This window comes from Apostichopus japonicus, chromosome 2 (genome assembly GCF_037975245.1).
Source record: "Apostichopus japonicus isolate 1M-3 chromosome 2, ASM3797524v1, whole genome shotgun sequence".
Taxonomy (NCBI): Eukaryota; Metazoa; Echinodermata; class Holothuroidea; order Aspidochirotida; family Stichopodidae; genus Apostichopus; species Apostichopus japonicus.
Genome location: NC_092562.1, coordinates 13,770,852 through 13,787,522, shown reverse-complemented (window position 1 = coordinate 13,787,522; position 16,671 = coordinate 13,770,852). Strand labels below are relative to the sequence as shown.

The window sequence follows — 16,671 nt, the reverse complement described above, 5'->3', positions numbered from 1 at the left end:
CCCTAGATTAACTTAGATAGCCCAAACTTAAGTAGCCTATAACTGTAGCATAGACTTTCCATACACAGACACACCCCAAGAAAAAAAAGTAACCTTATGAAAAAATAAAAAAAGTAAAAACAGTAAAAAAACCTAGACTCATATTGAATGTCTTGATAAAAAAGTGCTCTTCAGGAAGCATGTATAGGCGGAAATGACCAAAGGTTTAGCAAAAAACAATATTACCCTTACAATAGAACTGGAGATAAAGAGTACTTATGTAGCCTATATACAGTGAATTAAATATGGAATTTACTGACACGTACAATGAATGATGGATTCCAGTCCAGTTAAAGAATCAGAAGATTCAATCAACAACAGGTTTAGGAATAAGAATGACACACACCTTAAGATCTTGAAAGCAGAAACAGAATTTCTGAAATAATCACGAGACCCTGACTATTTGACAACCATTTCAAATAGTTGTTGTATTCACCGTGGCATGTACTTACCTACCTTAATTTCGGCCATCACCGCCACCAAGAGATATAAGCATAGGCAACCATTCAGCTTTCACAAACATTAACAGATGTTATAACCCACGTGAAACCACGTTCACCTATCGAGAACACTCAATTAAGTTAGATGTAAATAAATTGGCTGCATTGAAGATTTGAGTTGTGGGAGATGGAATAAACATCAAATCAAGCCAATTACCAAATTGAACAAAATTAACAGAGGGACAACACATCAGATGAAGCTTATAGTTACTGCATGAGCGGCCACAGGAAGACTCGGTTCTCAATTTTCGAAAGGTATCGTGCCTGTTCATCAGTGGGAGGTCCTTACAACCTATCTGTGTGTGTTTGTGAAAGTGTGAAAAGTGCGTATGTATAAATAAATAAATGTATGTTTAGTTAGATGTTGTATGTGAAATGATGTGATTTATATATATATATATATATATATACTACAGTACAGAATCGAGTATGGGTATATTGATTCACTATACATCTGGCTGCTTTGTGCTTGAAGCAAATAACATATCAACCTAATAACATTGTTCATCCCAGGCGTAATGATTAACACAAACCGAAGGTCCGCAAACTAAAAAATTGCCGTGGGTCGCAAGATCTATCTTAACTTTCAAAGCATTTTTCTACAGTTTTCGGAGCTTGCCGACGGAAATCGATTGACATTTGTTTTTAAAATATCAAGGCTGAACTTCAATAAGCTATATATGCTTTTATGCATTCTGAGTATCGATTCTGAGGGTTTGGAGTCTGTTGGTCGTACGTGGCTCAGTCCTGATACGGCACGAGTCGTCGACCTAAAAAGTTTGCTGAACCGGCGAGACAGTCTGGATAAGACTATTTTGCATATAATTACCAGGAATTTTGTGAGGGTTCTTATTTCCAGCAACTGCTATGAAGCCAACTCCGGGAGAGCTGACGTCACTTGCAGTGGCTAGACGAACTGAGCTTCAAATTATTGATATCACGAACAATACCTGATTCATTGAGTAAATATATTTTAATTATCTGCAGTAATGAAAGACATATCTATCTTCTTAATCTGAAGCAGTCATGTTTATTCCACAAGAACAAATTCACAAGGTCTAATTCTTTTCCGGCTGAATGTAATATATTATTTAAAATCCACCGACTGAAAAATTTCCCCGTGATTGAACACATCCATCCCCCTCCCCCACTGAATCATATTCCCCCGATTGACTTGCATTCGCCACTGGCACCCAGATATTTCGGGAAGTTTGCAAGTTTACTTCAAAATTTCTAACTCGTAACAATCCGTCAGATAAACTTGTTTTTTTGGATATCAAACAAATCAGTAGCATTATAGTCTACTTACGATTCGCGTGATATATTTATATTTATTATTTGACCTGACAACAGCCTTACAACAATCTCCACTCGACAATGGCAAAGAAAATGTCTAGAAAATGTGTTAGGCTGTAGTAAAAGTATTTATTTAAAACGAATGAACATACTGATATATTAACGTAACTTAATCCCTATATGTAGGAAGACAGTTTTTGTAATGGATATATTAAGATATGGAGATACACTCATTAGGAACTAGTTATTTGCCAATTATAAATGCAGATAACAATAACTCTTAGAAATTAGGATTGTAATATTTTCCTATGTGTGTAAAACTCCAGCCAAACAAAATACAACGATAACAACCGAATCTGTGTATCCCAACTCATGGGCGCAGATCCTGGTGGGGACAGCGGGACGCGTCCCCACCAACTTTTTCAGTGGTGGGGACATTATATACCGTGTCCCTACCAATTTTTCTAGACCAAACGCTGCATTTTAAATTCACCTGTATGGAACTTTGGCGCAGTTTAATCAAGCATTGTGCAAATGACATACAGCAGTTCTCATTTTATTATACTTATCCACAGTTGTTAAATATTGGATGGAAATCGCATTTGCGGTAGTCTATAATTGTTTTCTGTGAGAGGACCCAACCCCATCGCATATACAACAGTCTACTTGGATTATTTGTCCCCTGATTTTTTTTTCTGCAGACGCCAATGTTTTTCCCCAAACTAAATTTCTAAGCCATGAGATCTAATATTTAAAGAGGTTTGGGAGCATCATTTGGGTCTGGGAAGTGTTATTTCCAGCGATCTGGGAGGTATATTTGCCCCCCAAAAATTTCTACCCTATACGCGCGAACCCATGGTCGCGCTCCACTTAGATAGTATCAGAGAACGGACACACGACCCCACCATTATTCAAGACTGATCTGCGCCTATGTCGTAACTCGCGAGACCACTTTGTTTCAATATGTAATTTCTATAAAGCGCTATGCAGGTACTAGTCCGTATATATACATCTTCCCAGACAAGGTGGCTATCACGAGCTTCTCCTCACCATCTACTACGGATGTGGTAATGTACCATGCGTCGTTATCAACTGGCATTGATGTTAGTAATTGCCGACCATCTCGACTGTATTGTGTTAGCACAGGGTTCTGCCTACTATCATCACGCCATAAGATAAAGATGAACCCTCCCATGCCTATGCACACACTGACAGGTCTTAAGGCAGCTCCACTTAGATTTGGTTTGGTGAACTTATACACCACCTTACTCCCTGATGCCACCATGGTAACTGCATATGAGGTCCCACCCCAATAGTCACAGATCAGAAGATTACCGTCGTGGACAGTGATACCATATATTCCCTTGATTTCATCAGGTAGTACTATGATGTGACTGTAATTCAGCTGATAATCAAATACATACACTTCTCTGCTGTTAGTACCAACAATGATTTCATTCTTGGCGAGATTCGTGGTAACAGAGCACACAAATCTACCATCTGGCCACGTCTTAACCATACCACTGATGTTCTTCTTTTGGTAAGAATTAGAGTCAGAAATATTATAAATACCGATTTCATCCGGTATGCAAACTGTAATGACATTGAACCCCGGCAAATTACAACAGTAACGAAATGCCTGAATCCGAAATCTCTTATTTCTATTTAAAACATTCTGATTTAATATTTCTCCTTTCATGTTAGTGACAGTGATGTGTGATACCTCTTCTGATACAAAACCAGTCATAACGATATTACCATCGCTACTACTTGTCATACCGGTGATCGCGTAGCCTTTAGCTTTGATTCCCGCAACATCAACAACAGACTCTGCACTTTCTGTAATGACAACGTTATCATATATAACTTTTGTTATATCACTGATGACAAAATCAGATAAAGATTCCAACTCTGGATATTCTTGTTTCATTTCTTCGATCAAAGTTTCACTGGCTGCTCTTATGTCGGGGAAACACTGTGCGTCCGTCCAATCGTCATTACATGCAAGAATGGAAGAAGACGTTGCTGATAAGTTTTCGAACCGTTTAATAAGTTGCTTACATTTATTTAGTATTTCTTCACATTCGTTTTTGTTTTGACTTGTAAGAAGATATTTGGCTGTTGTCAAGGTCTTGAAATTACTATCTAACTCCCCGAGTTTTTGAAAGAATTCACCCTCCGTTTCCTTACTATTGTCCTTAAATTCTTCCAATTCCTGGTCATATTTTACATCGGTACTTTTCATATTTTCTTCATGTTTCATGATCAAGCGGTTCATTTCCTCTTCATGTTTAACAGTTATTTCACGTTTTTCACATCCTCTTCTATTTTCTATGTCTGCAGCTCCTTTTTCACGTTCATCGTTACATTCGGCAAGTTTTTCCTTTATTGTCTTTGCCTGTTTCTCGTGTTGACTTGTCAACAACTTTGTCTTTTTTGTAACATTTTCATTCAATTTTACTAGCGCCATTTGAACTTTCTCGGGTAACGCGTATAGTTTAGTCTTGTGCTTGCTTAGTTCAGCAAGGTTCCGATTCAATAATGTCCTTTCTTTCTGGGCTAGGTCATTCACATCTATGAGGTCGTGACCTTTGTGCTTACCGTGAGTGCAAACTAAGCAAACCGGTTAATTTTGGCATGTACCACAGCACAATTTGGCTGGTTCTTTGATATGAAAATGGCACCTGGGATCTTCCGTCATTGCAGCTATTTCCTCCATTGTTAGGTTCTTAGCTGCCATATTTTCCAATTTCAGAGTGCTTGGTTGGTGATCAGTAAACATTTTATTACTGATATGAACCTTGTAACATTCGTCGCATAGAAAATCTCTACATTTAAAACAGTAAGCGGAACATACTACATCCTTTGAACAGCTCACACACTGCTTGAAATCTTTCTTTTCGAATGATTTACGCAATTCTATGAACTCGAGCACACTCTTCATATGAAAATCAGTCTTAAAGCCGTCCAATCCATCCTTTGGTATACAACATCGCTGTTTACAAAGTGGACATTCAATTGTCCCATCATGGCTGGCTTGAACAACTTTCCTCAAGCAATCGTTACAGTATCGATGAAGACATGGTAACAGTTTCGGCTCATTAAATTGATCCAAACAAACAGAACACTTGAAGAAGTTTTCTGTCAGGTCTTCTATGAAAGGGTTCCAGGTTGCCATGTTGATAATGATCGTTAACCCTCACTTGAAAAAAACTGTACTCAGTTACGTCACAATCTGGGAAAGAGTGCAGGAAAAGAAAGGAGGGGTTTAACGAATTATTATTTATCCCTGTATTCCATAAAATATGAGTGGAAATACGAACAAACATGCATAACCCGTTCAAAATGGTCTGAACACATGTAGAAGTGCTAAAACATTTCTGGCCAGTGTTTAACTCGTCCTTCAGCTCCAAACTTTTGGAGAAGGTTGTTAATGCACGACTTGAGCGACATTAGCATACCAACGTCCTTCACGAACAGTTTGGACTTCAGGATGTTGCGTTGAAGTAGTTTGAGTCAATATCTGCCCAACCGATTTCAAACAGTTTGCAGTAATATGGAGCTTTCGGAACCAGTATCCCTAGAGTTTGGCGTTCCACATGGATCCGTGCTTTGGCTCAAGTTATTCACTATGTACACAATCGTACATAGTCACAACTTGAATTACCATTTCTACTGATACGGATGACACACAAATATACCTTCATTGAAGCCTGTTAATTAATATCTCTACTTAGTCTAGTAGATGTGTTTTGGAGAATATTGAATATTGCTTTGTTGCTATCAAATAGTAGATGACAAGCAATACACTTAAACTGTATTGGTGACAAGATTGAAGTAATCATAATCTGACATTTTTTTCCCGATGTATTGTTGAGGGCAGAAGGAGTTGCGATTAAATCCGTATCAGACAGTCAAAATGTGACCTCTGGTAATCGCAAATAAGACTGTTCTACTTGCTTACACCCACATGCAAAGAATGCAGTTCATCCGAGTGCTTTTGAAGGTTATTGTGTTTCAATGGTTTTAAGACTTTCACCCCATTGACCCAAATGTTCTTGACCTCCACAGAAAACATTAGGACTTTTCTACTGAAGAGGTGCATCCACGTACCTAATTAAAGTTCACCCACCATACAGTTATTGAGTTATCGTTTTGAAAGCCAAGTTGCCACACACATACTCACCATCATCATCGCAAAGATCATTCCTTTCGCCTTTGATAAGGAAGGTAAATATGAATGACAACAAATCAATCAGTAGATTATTGAATAAAAGAAATGCATACGTTTTCTTTTTGCTATATACACAGAGTTTTCAGAGTAACAATCAACTATACAATAAAACGTAACTATCTTTAGCAAGTAGTGTCGAATTATATACACATACATGCATCAGAAATAAACCAACCCATAGTGCTATCCTCGTTGCGTAACTGTGTATAGTCCTCTGCATGTTCGACGTTACACGAGTAATCGAATTAATGCAACTAATGTGAGCAACTATAAGATCAAAACTAATCCATCATTCTTCGCATAAGTCATGTCATTTAAAGGATGAAAACTGTGCAAAATGTCCAATCTAAATGGCCCTATATGATTTCTATTTATTAAAACCTCTCCCCTATCATAACTACATGACATCAAAGGCCTAACATGATTTTGAGCAATATGACTTTGATACTTGGGCAGTCTACCTCAGCAGCTCTATATAGATAATATATAGAACGGCTGATTCAACAACTAATCTTACCAATTATGATGTTCTTTTCCTCGTGATCTCTAAAACCGCCAACCTTCTTTATAATCTTCTGATCAGCTGATGCCGTTTTTCCTCAACGTATAACTGGATATATAGTCTATTAAATGAGTGAATAGATATATAGTGTCAGAAAGTGGCAAATTACTAATGAATTTTCCCAGATGTTCGAGAAATTAAACACATGTCACGCAGTGTTCGTCTGTGGATATAGACTTTGGTTGTGCTAATATTTGGGCAATAGATATACCCTATGAACGTTCAAAGGTGTACCGTACATCTATATTAAAAATAAACAAAAATAAGTTTTTTATTGACTTACACACTAAAACATGAAGTTATAGACCACGTTACTTTCATGATTTAGTGTGTAAGTCAATAAAAAAACTTGTGTTTGCTTATTTTTAATATAGACTTATGGAATACCTTTCAACGTTCAAAGGGTATATCTATTGCCCAAATATGGCTATAGTTTGGATAGAAGTTCTCACTAGCCAAACGCTACCCATTACAGGATAACTGACAAGTTGCCATTCATGGCACCATCAATTTGCCGTATCATGACAGTGCATATTTTTGGCTATGAGAGCCTGTAGTTTTCTTCACTTGTGAACAAACCTCTTTACTCAGTAAAGAATACAATTTTCGCACACTGCTCCTGGGAGGCCTAAAGTGGTCTAATGTTTCCTCAATTGACCCAATTTTTACACCAGATATATTTCCATTCATACTCTTTAACATGTAAGCCACAACAACTAGATCCCGATTGATAACATATCAAAAAGATGATGCTCCTGCTGCTTTTTGGCACCTTTCCTGAGCCTATCATTTTGGTGCTCCTAAACTAGACGTCTGAAAATGGACCGATCAATTTCAAATGCATTTATTTATTCGGGAATCGTGGGAATTTAACAAGGGGTAAACGTGAAGGATAAAAGTGCAAATTGGTTAAAGACCTTGGAGGAGTTTTATAGGAATTTAAAGAGGTTTAATATCACCTCATGACAATACAGCAGAAGATATAATGTTTCCATACAGAATAGAACTGCCCTATACAAATTTAAATATTTGTGTTGATTAAACTGTCATCTTTGCAAATTTTACCGAAAACTCAAAACTTGTGTGCATTCATGGAACCATCAATTTTCCGAATAATGACTGTGTAGATTTGTTTTGCTATGAGAGCCTAAAGTACTTGTTTTCGTCACTTGTAAACAAACCTCTTTACTCAGTAGTAAAAAAAATCGTAGGCCTAAAGTGGCCAAACTGTCTCAATTTACCCATTTGTTTTGCACTGCCTACATCCAGTCCACAACAACAGACCCATCTCATTGATAACATATATTTCCCTAAATTGTTTTTATATGTGCTTTGTGTGTAACTAAATTGGCTTGGCCTTCCTACCCGCAGGAATGTGAAAGATGACGGAGGGGAGGGGCCGGGGGGGGGTATAATCCTACCCAACTTATTTCATGTGAATACCAACAAGTGTTTTCAAGACCAATTGTTTTACAAATGAGTTTGATTTAAACCTTGCATGACGTTATATCTGGCTCGTATATAGAGTGTTCAATTAAACCAGTAAATACCTCGTGATGTTTATACTCAATCAACATTAGCATAGCATACATTTAAATAAATGTATGTTTAATTAGATGAATATATATATATATATATATATATATATATATATATATATATATATATATATATATATATATATATATATATATATATGCGTGACTGTGTGTTTGTTTTGCTATCTAACCGAGGACATGAACAAAAGAATTTCAGGTCCTCGGTTGTGATTTCTAAAGAATCACCACGTCCTCGGAAGAATTCTATGGTATTGGTATTGTAAAGGTTAGGGTACGTGGATTTGAACAATGGAAAATACAATGGGGTCCTCGGTCTGAATGTAATACAAACATGTGTATGTATGGGTGTGTATGTTTATTTGCTCAGGTGCTTGTCTAAAAGCATACGTACCTTTCACACTCACTTTTGCAAAACTAAAAACATTCCCTCTATCAGGAAGTTATTTACGCAGCTTGTATCGATCGAATCTTGCATCAGCAGCTCATATTTCTTCAGCCAAGAATAAAGACTATGGTTGGTTGCTTCACATCATGAAGTGCATAGATATGACTTGTGTACTCGAGCTTCATGGCGTTTAATATATATATATATATGTATATATATATATATATATATATATATATATATATATGTTACGAGGGCCCATTGTAGCCTAACGCTAGTTACTGCTAGTGAGGAACCTAATGTTATATGATAGAAAGTATTTAAAATTGCCTACGTGATAAATCAGTATTTGAGAAATTAGGTCGGGTTACCGTGTCAGAATGTTATAATACACGATTGTTCTGGTATATTCCTTATGATGACACGCTGGTCTCGGGTTAACGTCGCTTTACGTGAAATCGCGTGTAAGCTGTGCAATCTTCGTGGATTCTCTGGAACGTTCGCTAGATATGCAAAGGACTTCCAAGAATAGAGAAACTGGGTCAGGTGTATCGAGAAAGATCTGGAGGATTCTTGACATGGCGAATCGTATATAAAAGCCCGCCCAGATCGGAGAGTTTCTCAGTTTCTGAACGAATACAAGCGACGACACTTATTATACCATTCTACTATATATCGTCAGTGCTCAACTACCAGTATTTTCTGAAGGATTGAGATATCGATACCAAGATTGATTCTACACTTCCATTCAGAAGTTTGAAGAGGACTTTGCTGTGAAAGTACAGTTTTCCAGTCTTTATTTCGGAGAAGGTGAAGAATTTCTGTCTCCGTTGAGGAAGTTCGTTACGCCAGGAGTTGGTGGCTATAAAGCTGATTTTGGACTGACTCTGGTAATATTTAGTCGGCGAGAAGTTCGACTTGTGCTTCACTCGATTGTGGCTGGAAGTCCGTCTTCTATTTTGGAGCATCGCCGGAAAGAAGGTGACTGCTGTTTCTGGGATCGCGAGAAACTTCGTCGAGGACCAGTGAATTTCGCGGTACAACGGACCGAGAATCGTCGTCATCAAGGTCGTGGCCGCTGAGGGATATCGCCGTTGGAAGAGACCAGCGTGTTTTAAAGTGTATCCTATATTGTTAAGTTTGTGAGTAATTTTCTATATATTTGTAATTACCACTTGTTGTTGTTGGTTCGAAATCCATTGTTCAATATAGTTTACGTTCTCATTTAAAATCTCTAGACTTGTCAATTTGTCTGTGTTCCTTACGGAAACGAACCCAGGCTTGTGTCTCGTTAAAAAATTAATTATCGAGACCTCTCGCATTCCAACGTAACATATATATATATATATATATATATATATATATATATATATATATATACTACAGTACAGAATCGAGTATGAGTTTATTGATTCACTGCACATCTGGCTGCTTTGTGCTTGAAGCAAATAAGTTCATCCCAGGCGTAATGATTAACACAAACCGAAGGTCCTCAAACTAAAAAATTGCCGTGGGTCGCAAGATAGATCTAAAATTTCGAAACATTTTTCTACAGTTTTTCGGAGCTTGCCGACGGAGATCGATTGACATATGTTTTTATAATATCAAGGCTGAACTTCAATAAGCTATATATGCTTTTATGCATTCTGATTATCGATTCTGAGGGGTTGGAGTCTGTTGGTCGTACGTGGCCCACATCATAATGGATACGGCACGAGTCGTGGACCTTAAAAGTTTGCTGAACCGGCGAGCCAGTATGGATAAGACTATTTCGCATATTACCAGGAATTTTGTGAGGGTTCTTATTTCCAGCAACTGCTATGAAGCCAACTCCGGGAGAGCTGACGTCACTTGCAGTGGCTAGACAAACTGAGCTTCAAATTATTGATATCACGAACAATACCTGATTCATTGAGTAAATATATTTTTTTATCTGCAGTAATGAATCACATATCTCTGAGCTTCTTAAGCTGAAGCAGTCATGTTTATTCCACAAGAACAAATTCACAAGGTCTAATTCTTTTCCGGCTGAATGTAATATATTTTTTAAACTGAACCATTTCCCCGTGATTGAACACATCCATCCCCCTCCCAACTGAAGCATATTCCCCCGATCATTGACTTGCACACGCCACTGGCACCCAGATATTTCGGGGAGTTTGCAAGTTTACTTCAAAATTTCTAACTCGTAACAATCCGTCAGATAAACTTGTTTTTTGGATATCAAACAAATCAGTAGCATTATAGTCTACTTACGATTCGCGTGTTATATTTATATTTATTATTTGACCTGACAACAGCCTTACAACAATCTCCACTCGACAATGGCAAAGAAAATGTCTAGAAAATGTGTTAGGCTGTAGTAAAAGTATTTATTTAAAACGAATGAACATACTGATATATTAACGTAACTTAATCCATATATATAGGAAGACAGTCTTTGTAATGGATATATTAAGATACGGAGATAAAGTCCTTATGGAACTAGTTATTTGCCAATTATATATGCAGCTAACAATAACTCTTAGAAATTAGGATTGTAATATTTTCCTATGTGTGTAAAACTCCAGTCAAACAAAATACAACGATAACAACCGAATCTGTGTATCCCAACTCATGGGCGCAGATCCTGGTGGGGACAGCGGGTCGCGTCCCCACCAACTTTTTCAGTGGTGGGGACATTATATACCGTGTCCCTACCAATTTTTCTTGACCAAACGCTGCATTTCAAACTCACCTGTATGGAACTTTGGCGCAGTTTGATCAAGCATTGGGCAAATGACATGCAACAGTTCTCATTTTATTATACTTATCCACAGTTGTTAAATATTGGACGGAAAACGCATTTGCGGTAGTCTAGAATTGTTTTCTGTGAGAGGACCCCAAACCCATCGTATATACAAAAGTCTACTTGGATTATTTGTCCCCTGATTTTTTTTCTGCAGACACCCAAACTAAATTTCTAAGCCATGAGATCTAAAATTTAAAGAGGTTTGGGAGCATCATTTGGGTCTGGGAAGTGTTATTTCCAGCGATCTGGGAGTTATATTTGCCAAAAAAATCTCCTTCGCTACGCACGAACCTATGGTCGCGCTCCGCTTAGATAGTATCAGAGTTAACAGACACGCGTTCCCACCATTATCCAAGACTGATCTGCGCCCATGTCGTAACTCGCGAAACCACTTTGTTTCAATATGTAATTTCTATAAAGCGCTATGCAGGTACTAGTCCGTGTATATACATCTTCCCCGACGTAAAGGTAGCTATCAAGAGCTTCTCCTCACCATCTACTACGGATGTGGTAATGCACCGTGCGTCGTCATCAACTGGCATTGTTGTTAGTAGGTGCCTACCATCTCGACTGTATTGTGTTAGCACAGTGTTCTGCCTACTATCATCATGCCATAAGATGTAGATGAACCCTCCCAAGCCTATGCACACACTAACAGGTTTAAGGTTAGCTCCACTTAGATTTGGTTTGGTGAACTTATACAGCACCTTACTCCCTGATGTCACATTGGTAACTGCATATAAGGACCTACCCTCATAGTCACAGATCAGAAGACTACCGTCGTGGACAGTGATACCAGATGATACCCTGATTACATCAGGTAGTACTATGGTGTGACTGTAATTCAGCTGATAATCAAATACATACACTTCTCTGCTGTTAGTACCAACAATGATTTCATTCTTGGCGAGATTCGTGGTAACAGAACACACATGCCTACCATCTGGCCACGTCTTAACCATATCACTGATGTTCGTCTTTTGGTAAGAAGAGTCAGAAATATTATAAATACCGATTTCATCTGGTATGCAAACTGTAATGACATTGCACCCGGGCAAATTACAACAGTAACGATATGCCCAAATCCGAAAGGTCTTATTTCTTTTTAAAACCTTCTGATTTAATATTTCTCCTTTCATGTTAGTAACAGTGATGTGTGATTCCTCTGTTGATACCATACCAGTCATAACGATATTACCATCGCTACTACTTGTCATATCATCGATCCTGTAACCTTTAGCTTTGATTCCCGCAATATCAACAACGGACTCTGCGCTTTCTGTAATGACAACGTTATCATATATAACTTTTGTTATATCACTAATGACAAAATCAGATAAAGATTCTAACTCTGGATATTCTTGTTTCATTTCTTCGAGCATAGGTTCACTGGCTGCTCTTATGTCGGGGACACACTGTGCGTCCGTCCAATCGTCATTACATGCAAGAATGGAAGAAGACGTTGCTGATAAGTTTTCGAACCGTTTAATAAGTTGCTTACATTTATTTAGTATTTCTTCACATTCGTTTTTGTTTTGACTTGTAAGAAGATCTTTAGCTGTTGTCAAGGTCTTGAAATTACTATCTAACTCCCCGAGTTTTTGAAAGAATTCACCCTCCGTTTCCTTACAATTGTCCTTAAATTCTTCCAATTCCTGGTCATATTTTTCATCGGTGCTTTTCATATTTTCTTGATGTTTCATGATCAATCGGTTCATTTCCTCTTCATGTTTAACTGTCATTTCACTTTTTTCACATCCTCTTCTATTTTCTATGTCAGCAGCTCCTTTTTCACGTTCAACGTTACATTCGGCAAGTTTATCCTTTATTTTCTTTGCCTGTTCCTCGTATTGAATTGTCAACAACTTTGTCTTTTTTGCAACATTTTCATTCAATTTTACTAACGCCATTTGAACCTTCTCGGGTAAAGCGTATAGTTTAGTCTTGTGCTTGCTTAATTCAGCCAGGTTCTGATTCAGTAATGTCCTTGCTTTCTGGGCTAGGTCAGTCACATCTATAAGATCGTGACCTTTGTGCTTACTGTGAGTGCAAACTAAACAAACCGGTTCATTTTGGCATGTACCACAGCACAATTTGGCTGGTTCTTTGATATGAAAATGGCACCTGGGATCTTCCGTCATTGCAGCTATTTCCTCCATGGTTAGGTTCTTAGCTGCCATATTATCCAATTTTAGAGTGCTTGGTTGGTGATCAGTAAACATTCTATTACTGATATGAACCTTGTAACATTCGTCGCATAAAAAATCTCTACATTTAAAACAGTAAGCGGAACATACTACATCCTTTGAACAGCTCACACACTGCTTCAAATCTTTCTTTTCGAATGATTTACGCAATTCTATGAACTCGAGCACACTCTTCATATGAAAATCAGTCTTAAAGCCGTCCAATCCACCCTTTGGTATACAACATCGCTGTTTACAAAGTGGACATTCAATTGTCCCATCATGGCTGGCTTGAACAACTTTCCTCAAGCAATCGTTACAGTATCGATGAAGACATGGTAACAGTTTCGGCTCATTAAATTGATCCAAACAAACAGAACACTTGAAGAAGTTTTCTGTCAGGTCTTCTATGAAAGGGTTCCAGGTAGCCATGTTGATGAAGGTTGGTTAACTCTCACTCGATAAAACTGTACTCAGTTACGTCACAATCTGTGAAAGAGTGCAGGAAAAGAAAGGAAGGGTTTAACGAATTATTATTTATCCCTGTATTCCATAAAATATGAGTGGAAATACGAACATACATGCATAACCCGTTCAAAATGGTCTGAACACATGTAGAATTGCTAAAACATTTCTGGCCAGTGTTTAACTCGTCCTTCAGCTCCGAACTTTTGGAGAAGGTTGTTAATGCACGACTTGAGCGACACTAGCATACCAACGTCGTTCACGAACAATTTGGACTTCAGGATGTTGCGTTGAAGTAGTTTGAGTCAATATCTGTCCAACCGATTTCAAACAGTTTGCAGTAATATCGAGCTTTCGGAACCAGTACCCCTAGAGTTTGACGTTCCACATGCATCCGTGCTTTGGCTCAAGTTATTCACTATTTACGTCCTCGTGATCTCTAAAAACACCAACCTTCTTTATAATCTTCTGATCAGCTGATGCCGTTTTTCCTCAACGTATAACTGGATATATAATCTATTATATATGAGTGAATGGATATACAGTGTCAGAAAGTGGCAAATCACCAATGTAATTTTCCCAGATGTTGGAGAAATTAAACACATGTAAACCCGCTGTTGGTTCCTTCGTCAGTATGGTACGTTTCGTATTCATAAACTAGTTAGTCACGCAATGTACGTCTGTGGATATAGACTTTGGTTGTGCTAATATTTGGGCAATAGATATACCCTATGAACGTTCAAAGCTGTACAATACATCTATATTTAAAATAAACAAAAACAAGTTTTATTAGTGACTTTTGTTTTATATAGACGTATGGTTTATACAGCTAATTATGATATCGACCTGATTTATAATCTAAAATATGCCTCAGGATGTACCCCGGCATTTGAAGTGTAAGTCCCCCCCCCACCACCCTAACATGGGACATACATGCAAAGACCCAAGGACCACTTCCCTCTTTTATGAAACCCCTCACCCGCCAATGAAATCATTATGCAAGTGACTGCTCCCCGCCCCCCCCCCCCCCCCATTCATGAAGCGTTTATCACCTCCCATGTATAACAATGTACACATGTTGTAATTGCTAAGCGGGTGGGCTCATGTAGATCAACTCAAGGCAAGGAAATGTCTGTGCAGTCCGGGAGGCCGGGGAAAGGAAAGGGGGGGGGTGGGCGGCGGCGGTGGGTGATATATTTCAGCTGATTAATGTAGGTATTTCCGTACTTATATTATTGTATTATCAATCCTCTTACTTGTATATACGATGATTGTACAAGTTCCATAGTTGTACAAGATGTCTGTGTATTCAATGGTACAACTGCATGTGTGCATGATGTATTTACTAGAGTATAAGGATAAAGTCAAAGTTGTGTTTTCTGTCTCTCTCTTCAATTCCCCAAGGCAGCTGGTCTACTTGTTTGCGATAATTGGGTCATACCACCGACCATAGTAGTATTTCTCAAACAAATGGTGTAGTGCATGGTGTTGCTGCGATGTCGAATATAAATTTTGAAGAGGGCCTGACCGTTTCGATCCTGGCAGGATCCTCCTAGCAGATCCTGCTAGGATCAGCGAAACGTCAGGCCCTCTCACTTTTACATAGCATATATAATCTAGTACCACAAGAAAACATGAAAAACTAGGTAAATACTCAACGGAATATTTCTTTCAAAGCTAAAAGTAACTATAGTCCAGGAACGTTGAAGCCTATGTTTTGTGCCACAATCATGCTTTGAAAGTACTAAAATTCATCTCTCAAGTTAAAAAAATATCATGTTTGATCAAAGTTTAACTTTTAAATATGTAATCGTACGGCGTATAATCTAACCATATTAAATAATTACGAGAAAAATATGAATAAGACCTTAAAAGTCTAATTTTAACGTACTGTGTATATACAGTGTTATACTTCATGGCTCACTTCCCGATGGCTCACTTCCCGATGATATTGTTCAGTCGGGGAGAGTCTTTTGTTAATGCACAACAAGTATTGATCTTTACGTCACCAGTGCATATAGATAATACAATATAGCCTAGAAACATCAACCTGTTTACTCACAGATTTAAACGTGGTTATTTCTCTGTATTTTTTATATTTTTGTTCTTTCTGCACTGATTATGTGTGTCAGTGTATGTTCAAGGGCGGCGGAACCGGGGGGGGGGGGCACAGGGGGCACGTGCCCCCCACTTTTCCTCAGGTTAAAAATGTGCCCTTTTTCTACATAAAAATTGAGGTCTCTCAGGTTAGCAATTAGAGGCCAGGGAACCAGAATGAACACTCGGGAAGGGACGTTTCCGGCCATCTGAGGGGTTTGTAAAACCAAAATTTTCTTGTACGCTCCGCGCCAACCGATGGTGGCGCTCCGCTCAGATGCATATTTTCCTTAAGGAGGGGGAGGGAGGCGTTGATGGAGTGATGTGTATACGCAAATAAGATAATACAATTAGAGTTAAAGGGTACTAGATATGAGGCTGCATCAGTCGAATCGAATTTCTGCAAAGTGCCCTTTGATGTCGGTGCCCCCCAGATTAAAAGTGCTTCCGCCGCCCTTGTATATGTTTGCATGGATTTATTTGCGTATGTGTGTTTGTGTCAGCATAAATTGTGTCTTTCGGTCTGTCTTGTTATATGTTTTTCTGTTTCTTATAAC

General features: G+C 38.2%; 2 protein-coding genes across 2 annotated transcripts; both read right to left on the bottom strand.

Annotated features, from left to right (window-relative positions):
- Nucleotides 1-1,784: 1,784 nt before the first annotated feature.
- On the bottom strand, nt 1,785-6,804 carry LOC139978922 (uncharacterized). Its single transcript, XM_071989502.1, has 2 exons — nt 6,587-6,804; nt 1,785-5,070 (listed from the first exon to the last, which is right to left on the bottom strand). Exon 2 carries the CDS (start codon nt 4,303-4,305, stop codon nt 2,818-2,820), a length of 1,488 nt encoding a protein of 495 aa, XP_071845603.1. The 5' UTR covers nt 4,306-5,070; nt 6,587-6,804; the 3' UTR covers nt 1,785-2,817.
- A 4,760-nt stretch (nt 6,805-11,564) lies between these two features.
- LOC139978909 (uncharacterized) lies at nt 11,565-14,041 on the bottom strand. Its single transcript, XM_071989477.1, has one exon. The coding sequence runs from the start codon at nt 13,982-13,984 to the stop codon at nt 11,789-11,791; it is 2,196 nt and encodes a 731-aa protein (XP_071845578.1). The 5' UTR covers nt 13,985-14,041; the 3' UTR covers nt 11,565-11,788.
- Nucleotides 14,042-16,671: the final 2,630 nt, after the last annotated feature.

Bases quoted from the DNA above. Each gene is read 5' to 3' on its own strand.
- LOC139978922 (XM_071989502.1), bottom strand. From the start codon at position 4,305: ATGGCGCTAGTAAAATTGAATGAAAATGTTACAAAAAAGACAAAGTTG.
- LOC139978909 (XM_071989477.1), bottom strand. From the start codon at position 13,984: ATGGCTACCTGGAACCCTTTCATAGAAGACCTGACAGAAAACTTCTTC.